The 7,901-nt window shown below is 33.6% G+C and overlaps 1 protein-coding gene across 1 annotated transcript; it reads right to left on the bottom strand.

The window, feature by feature from the left end:
- Positions 1–4,224: 4,224 nt before the first annotated feature.
- LOC122282358 (transcription elongation factor TFIIS-like) lies at positions 4,225–4,806 on the bottom strand. The gene has a single exon (XM_043094316.1). The coding sequence runs from the start codon at positions 4,804–4,806 to the stop codon at positions 4,225–4,227; it is 582 nt and encodes a 193-aa protein (XP_042950250.1).
- Between the last annotated feature and the right edge of the window lie 3,095 nt (positions 4,807–7,901).

Below are 7,901 nucleotides of genomic sequence, written 5' to 3'. Positions count from 1 at the left end.
CCCGCACTGTTTTCAAAACTATTACCTTGTACATTTTATAACTCTTCCATAAGTTGACCTATTCCATTGAAGAAGACTCATTTTTGGCAGTCTTAGTTGAGCCCTAGGCAATCCCAACTGTTTCAATGTAATTTCTCAAAAGATGGAATGAACCTCTTTTATCAACTCAACTTTTGATCCCCTTAGTCTAGTAGCCATAACGAACATCATTCTGCCTCAATTTGTCACAGATGATGAACAAGATTCTCTATAATGGATATGCAGTTGAGGAAAGTTCAAACTATTTCTCTGGAAAATTGCATGGAATATTCTCCCTAAATCTCAACATAATAGCTCCCCACATTGATGACTTTTGGTAAAATACACTTCGTACCGATTATGTTAGCAGTTAAATTCCCCAAGTATCCTTGTAAAATTAAGAAATTGTTTATCAATTTTTTTGAACAAATTGGTTAGATCTCAATAATATGATTATTAAACGAATCAAATACTTAAAAAAAACAATCAAACTTGCAAGACACAACGATTGGTTACAAAGGAAAATCCTTTAAAAAACTCTTTAAAGGTAAAATCCTACGGGGCAGCCAAATCCAGGAAAGTCAATCTTATTATTTAAAAATTAATTACAAGTAATTCTCAATTCCAAAACCTTTGTAACTTGATTCTCTTACTTGTCCAAACAAATGACCCATTTGTCTTCTACCGTAGTAGCACCCAGAACCTCTGGCGATCTTAAAACTATTGACTTCCCTCCTAGATTTCCAGTAATTGAAATCCAATCAATGATCATTCACACTTGAAGCACGATCACATACAATGAGAGATCACAAATATGAAAATGCACTAAGAAATTTTCTCACCAAAATATGCACTAGAAAGTACTCTAGAAAATATGTAGATTTGAATCTCTATAAATCCTAACCGATAGGATCTCTTAAATAAATAATCTAGAAAGAGTTCCAGTTGAAGTAGGATTCTGCTGACGGATAGAATCTGTCGTGAGGATGTCTCCTGACGAATTGCTGAAATTGCGCGATAACTTTCTTCTGCAATGACTAATTTCTATTCAGCTTCTGTTATGAATAAATGCAAATCCTTATGGACTCGATTTTTACCTCAATGATTTATCTAAACAACCTCTAAGACTTCTAGATAGACTCAATATTGTTTAAAGATAAATCAATAATTATTTTACATTCATCTAACAATTTCAAATATAATGATAAAATAAGCCTTATCATATAGTCATTTAATTCTAACCAATTTTTACCTTTACAGTTATGACTTTTGGTAAAGATGTGATATTGTATTTTGTAGGATCGGTACTCTCGTGTCAAGCCTATTCTTTACATTCAAACTTTTGTCTTGTCATCTAAGCATGCCCCTTTCTTATGTGCAACCTTTTGTTTTGTCGCTGAGCCTGTTGACTTTTTGAGCACTTTGTTTACCTTTGTTCCTATTATTGGGGCGAGGTGAGCACTTAACCTTGTGACGACCGTGCTTCGGAGCTGAGCACCCAAGAGATCAAATCAATTTCATCAGTGCACTAAGCCTGGGTGAGGTAGGAGTGGGGCAAGCACTTAAGCTTGTGGTTGATTGCTTGACTCCTTCCAAGTTTTGACTGAGAGCATCCTCACCGAATATTGCATATGTAAAAATAAAGTTACTTTTCCAACTATTAGAGATAAAAGCCACCACAATAGATTATCCATAGTCAAATATTTTAACTTTGAGCTACAATATATGTAAAGGAAAAAACAAATTTGATAGTTACTATTCAATAAGTAAATCTTTATTTTATTGTTTTTGTAACTCTCTCTCTCTCTTGATTTCCAACCCGTGAAAAGCCACCAAACTCAGGAAAGGGATCTTGGGTAGAATAAAATCTGGAAAAATATGATAAAATAGTAAAATAAATATTACTAATAAAATATAATAGGTAGAATAGTAAAATATGATAAAATAAAATAAATTTATAATTAAAAAAATTAAATATTTTTAAAATTATTAATTAGTCATTACTATATCATAAATAAATTGATATCCAATATAGAGATTTGATTTGAATAGTCAAACTCAAATTCATCTTATATTATTTTATTGTTATATAATAAAAAAATAGCTATTCCAATGTGGAGACTAATATAAATGGAATAGCCAAAATATAAATTCATTAAAAGTGTCCTTTACATATACATAATCCAATAACAATGCTCTAAGGCCCTGCATGCATTAAGTTAGACATTCAAACATTTATATCCCTTGAGTGTGTGACAATCGCATATATATACATACATATATATATATATATTTATATATATATATATATATATGTATGTATGTATGTCTGTATGCATGCATATTTTAGTAAAAGGACATGACACTTTATAACTTTGTACTCATAAAAAATTATGAGCTTGCCACATATTTAAAGGAAACGTGTCTTTTTAGGATGCGTTGTATGAAGTTTCAATGTTTCATTCAACCTAATTTAGAGGAAGACTAGTCATTACAACTCTCTATTCTCTAAGCGGAGTCATATTTAAAAGGAAAAATGGGACTAGAATTCCGGATGCCTTGTGAGTCTGTGACTGTTGGCTTAGCGTGCTTTATCAAACTTTTGGCACCAGTAATGCCTGTTGTTGATAGTAGAGAAAACGTACACCACACTTTTGGCAATAGTAATGCCCGTTGTTTTTATGTATATATATTTATAGTAAGTATATTGTGTATTGATAGAGAATGTAACTCTTTGAAATTTATGAAATGGGAAATGTAAGTCCCACATTGATTAAATAGAGTGTAGATAAGTAGTATATATTGAATCCTCCTCACCATACTATTACTATAAAGTGAAGGAGAAGCAAGGGCAATGAGCTTTGGAAGCTATGAGACGTACTTGGCACTACCTCCACATTTATTTTTAAAATCTGTGTGTCTCGTCGTTCTATAAAAAAATAAAATATGATGTTTTTAATTGTTTTATAAAATGTGCTACTTTAGGTGAGGTTTAGATGGTGAGATGAAATGAGATGATTTTAAATTAACGTTGAAATTAGTTGAACAAAATATGATTTGAGGCTGTGGTAATTGCCAGTAATGAAGCTTTTGCTTCTCCCACGAGTGGATCAGTTTGTGCCAAACTTTCCACCCAAACATTGAGGATGTTACCCTTTGAATCCCTACAAACTGCTGCTGCCACTGAGAATTCTGTTCTAATAGCCGTATCAAAAGCAAGATAACATAATCCCATTTTATTTTTTATTTTTTGGGAGGGGGGGAGATTAATTTGTCAGTGTTGATTGTGTAATTTTTCCATTTGAGATGATGTGTTTTTTCTAGGTGGAAGAATATTCTGATGTACCTTTTTATTTCGAGTCCTCAACCAGATGACATCTATTGCCATGGCTGAATTAAGCTGAATATCCATTATAGAGAATCTTGTTCGTCATTTGTAACAAATTGAGGCAGAATGATGTTCTTTATGGCTGCTGCAGTAAGGGGATCAAGAGTTGATAAGAGGTTCATTCCATCTTTTGAGAAATTACATTGAAACAGTTGGGCTTGCCCCAGGTTCAACTAAGACTGCCAAAAATGAGTCTTCCTTAATGGAATAGGCCAGCTTATGGAAGAGTCATAAAATGTACATGGTAGCAGTTTCGAAAACACTGCGGGCTATATATCAGCTTTTCAGTGCTTCATAGAGAGGGTACAATCATTTCAGCTTCTCATCAACTCTCTGGCTCAAGTGTTTAGGGAAATCAATCTCACAGAAACATTCACTTCGGGAATAATATTGGGTTTTTGTCATCTGCAGCACTTTTGAAGAGGCAATCGACCAACCATATATGAAACATCAGGCTGTGTAGTCTCACGAGAGATAAGGAAATTAAGCACAAAGATGGCACTGCTCATAAACAGAACTACAACAACCATAACATTAAGATGGTAGCAAAAAAGGGTGCCAAGAGTTCTCATGCTAAGGTTTTATATGTGCAATGCAAATCAATATTGATAATGCTGGAAACAATAATAAAATACAATTGAGAAACCAAAAAAATGGCAGTCAGATGAATACCAATTAATATAGCCTACAAGATATAGACTGTTAACGTTGCCAAGTAACAATTACAAGCAGAAAGATGGAAACAAAATAAATGATTCTGGTGTGGTACAACGACCTTCCCAAACATCTAAAAACTCAGTTTACAGCATATTAATCTCTCAAAGCTTCCAGTGATTGTTGCAATTGACGCACGTGATATAGGTAGTCATTGGCTCATCAGCACTCCTTGTCTGCATTTGATAGTAACTGCACTTGCGCTCACCACACCTTCCACACTTGAACATATCAGTGGAGGCTTTTTCTTTCTCGTCCGTTCCATGCATACATCTTTTCATTGTCTTCAACCGAATCTGGATGTTCTCACGCTCCCTTTTCTGGCTTGCCATCTCTTCCCCAGTCATGCTCACAAGCACCTCCAGCACGATCTGTCCAAGAAGAACCTTTCTCCTTAAATCCAGATTTTGGGAGTTCTTTAGGTTGAACAATACAGATTGGTACTTGGCCTTGCTAACCCTGTTACTCCAACCTATTTTCTCGAACACTGCAGATTCTACGGAGGCAGCAACCTGAACCGGGTCACATGCTTCTACATCATGCCGAATGCCCTCATCGGCTTCACTCGCGACGCCAAAGAAAGCCTCCTCTAGTTGTTTGCGAACCCTTTCACGGTAAGCCTTAGCAGAGTCTGTTACCTTAACAACCTTTCTCTTCTGATCTGGCTCTGTTTCACAAATATCCATTCTCGCTTTTTTCGTTACCCTGGTGCTGCAAGTTGATGCTGAAATGATACCACTGTTCTTGCATCGTTTTGACCGAATCTCCACCATCTTGCTCGAATCCATCAGAGAATATTGCTCCAAGATTGCAGAGAGAAAACTGAAGTAGAAGTTAAGAGGAGGTTTGGATTTCCAGCAATGGAAATTTGAGTTCTAACCATGGAGCTTCCTTCGTGGGTGCATATCATATATATATACGTACACATCTTACGGCTAGCGTTTCAATCCTAATCCTATACGTTGAAGGATATGTTTCGTTGAAGTATTTATTTTGGGCATTGACACTTGGGTTCCAAGTTCTAATTCCTTACGGATTCAAGTCTTTTGCTAGCTTGAGAATGTTACCCGTTATAAGACACCATGAAGTATGAACTGGCTTGGACTCTTGGCCGCATTAGGAGTTCTTATATATTACTTTAACCTTCAGTTATTTTCGATTTTCAAATTTAAGTATTCTACTACTTAAAAAAGATTTTTTAATTTTTTTGAATGTGTACTCTTCTTAAATAAAAGAAACATAAAGTTGTATTTTTAATTTTTTTGGGGCAATTTTCAAATGTACTTTAGTTTCTTTGCTTAATTGTAAGGTCAAGGCCGCTAATGATTTAAATGGGTTATTTCAAACCAATTTAATTTGTAAAATTTTAAATATGTTTAACAAAAACTTGCGAAAAAAAAAAAATTAACTTAAATGGATTAGAACTCAAATCGGTTTCATTAATGAGTTATCAATTAGACCACATAATCGATAAACTCAATCCATACTGATTCTATATATTTCTACCCAATTCAGACCGATTCTAACACTTTAATCAAAAGTGAGTTTCCTTTTTAGATTGTTTTCCAGATGTCACATATTCTTTCTATTTTTTTCCTTGTATAAAAATATGAGAGAAATTAATTTTTTTTAATAACAATAGTAGAAAATTTGAATGATAAAAATATGAAATTATTTAGTTTATACGGTTGAAGAGAGAAATACAACAAATAAGCTTATTTCCGGCAAACAAAAGTCATCGGAAATATTCTTGAAAGTCCTTACAAATTTTGAGCCAGGAAAGATTTTTCCTAGAAATACATCTGGCCACCACTATTCACAATTTCTTTTTGCGATTTTTTATTTTTTTTATTTTTTATTTTTTATTTTATTTTTTTGCCTTTTCTTGTAATTATATTGGTTTTTATCCACTCATTTCAAATGAGCTTCTTTTCCTTCTTCATAACAAATAAAATGTATATTTTTCTCAAAAGCACTCAAGAATTAATTGAAATTTTATACATTTTATTCCTAGTAAGCAAAATTTTTCTTGGCCAACCGTAAATTTTCAGCGAATAAACTTTGAACTCCTTATCTAAAATCAATATGCACTTCAGTTTTGAAGTTTATAAAATCTATAAACGATAAGCACTATTATTGAGGTTTGCTAATGTCATTAAAAAAAAAAAAAAAAAAAAAAAGCCTAAAAGAACCCACCAAACTATTTCTTTCAATTGTATCTAAGATACAGAATGTCTCCTATTTCTAGAAGGTGTTGATTTTACTTCCTCTGGGCTTGCAGAACCAAGACTATCTAAAGAATCCGAGCCACTATTGTCACCATTTCCCCCTTTGCTAGACCACAGGCTGGCAAAGATCTTCTTTAACTTGAGCAACCCTTTCATGAGTTTATTTAATAAATTCTTTCTTATGTCGAAGGGAAAAACGACCACATTTACAAGAAAATCCAGGCAAATCCAACAGCTTCACGACCATAAGCATTCCACCACCATGACCACAAATTACAGATAAGAAACATCAATCAAATCAAAGCCAGTAGAGATCCCTTTAAAACATTGATAGACCATGCAATAATCAAATCATACTTAAAAGATTATTAAAAAAATCATCATCATCATCATCCTATTTGGGATCATGTAAATCATTATCATCATCACTTATGATTAAATCTTCTTCCTCGTCATAAAAAATCTACATCGTATAATTCTTCTCAATACCTTTAATGAACAAGTGTCTCTCTACCTGACTTATTAGTCGAAAGTGATTATTTGAACATCGGATACATGGGCAACAGATTGCCTCACTTGTAGCATGAGACCGAGGTAAGAAACTCCTTAACTTCTTTAGCATATTCCCTAAATCTAAATCTATCAGTGATTTGCATCCAACTCTTGTCCAACTAGAAACAAGTGGGGTTGGAAAAGTTGTTTAGTAAGGAATAAATGTGCCAAAGGATATGTCCATAAGCCTATGACCACAATTCTTTTATATACGAGGATCCATAAATTAATATGAGTAGGCCGTTAAAAGAATTATTTTAGAATGACTCCAAACACAACCAAAACATGACACTTTTCAAATAACTAAAATAAAAACAAAACATAACACAACTTTAGCCAATTAGACACTATTAGTAGTAATAGTAGTAGTACTGATATAACTAGTGCATGCAAGTCCTATCTAGGAAACGAGTGGATTCCTATAACAAATTATAACACTAACAAATTATAACACAACCCTAGTCAAAATTGTAAAGTAATTAAGAATTATGTCATATTCAGATTAAGCCAAGCATGCAAAAATTATAACCAATATCTAAACTGGAATACCCAAGAAAAAAGATTAAAAAAAAAGGTTTGTTATAATCAAAGATTGAGAATCCAAACCTCAAAGCTTTGGCTATCTATGATGAAATCATCTGCTTTGGTGTTCTATGTTTCAAAAATTCTAAACAAAATCTTAAGTACAAGGTACCAGGAATGACACGGCTGTAAATCTTCCTATGCAGATGAATTGCCTCAGATTCGTCCCCACCGCAATGGTGCAAGATAGTATTATGAATGACTACAGACAAGCAAAAAATAGTGGCCAAATCATTTACAGTACTCGCAAATAGCTACAACCAAAGATCAATTGCATTCTCGCTTTCTTTTTTTTTTCGGTTACCCCGTTGCAACAAGCTGATGCTAAAATGATACCACTGTTCTTGCATCGTTTCGACCGAATCTCCACCATCTTGCACTAACCCATCAGAGAATATAGCTCCAAGATTTCCGGGAGA

This window comes from Carya illinoinensis, chromosome 11, assembly GCF_018687715.1.
Source record: "Carya illinoinensis cultivar Pawnee chromosome 11, C.illinoinensisPawnee_v1, whole genome shotgun sequence".
NCBI classification, from domain to species: Eukaryota; Viridiplantae; Streptophyta; class Magnoliopsida; order Fagales; family Juglandaceae; genus Carya; species Carya illinoinensis.
Note: the sequence above shows the minus strand (reverse complement) of the source record. Positions and strands in the feature narration are given on the sequence as shown.

Bases quoted from the DNA above. Each gene is read 5' to 3' on its own strand.
- LOC122282358 (XM_043094316.1), bottom strand. From the start codon at position 4,806: ATGGATATTTGTGAAACAGAGCCAGATCAGAAGAGAAAGGTTGTTAAG.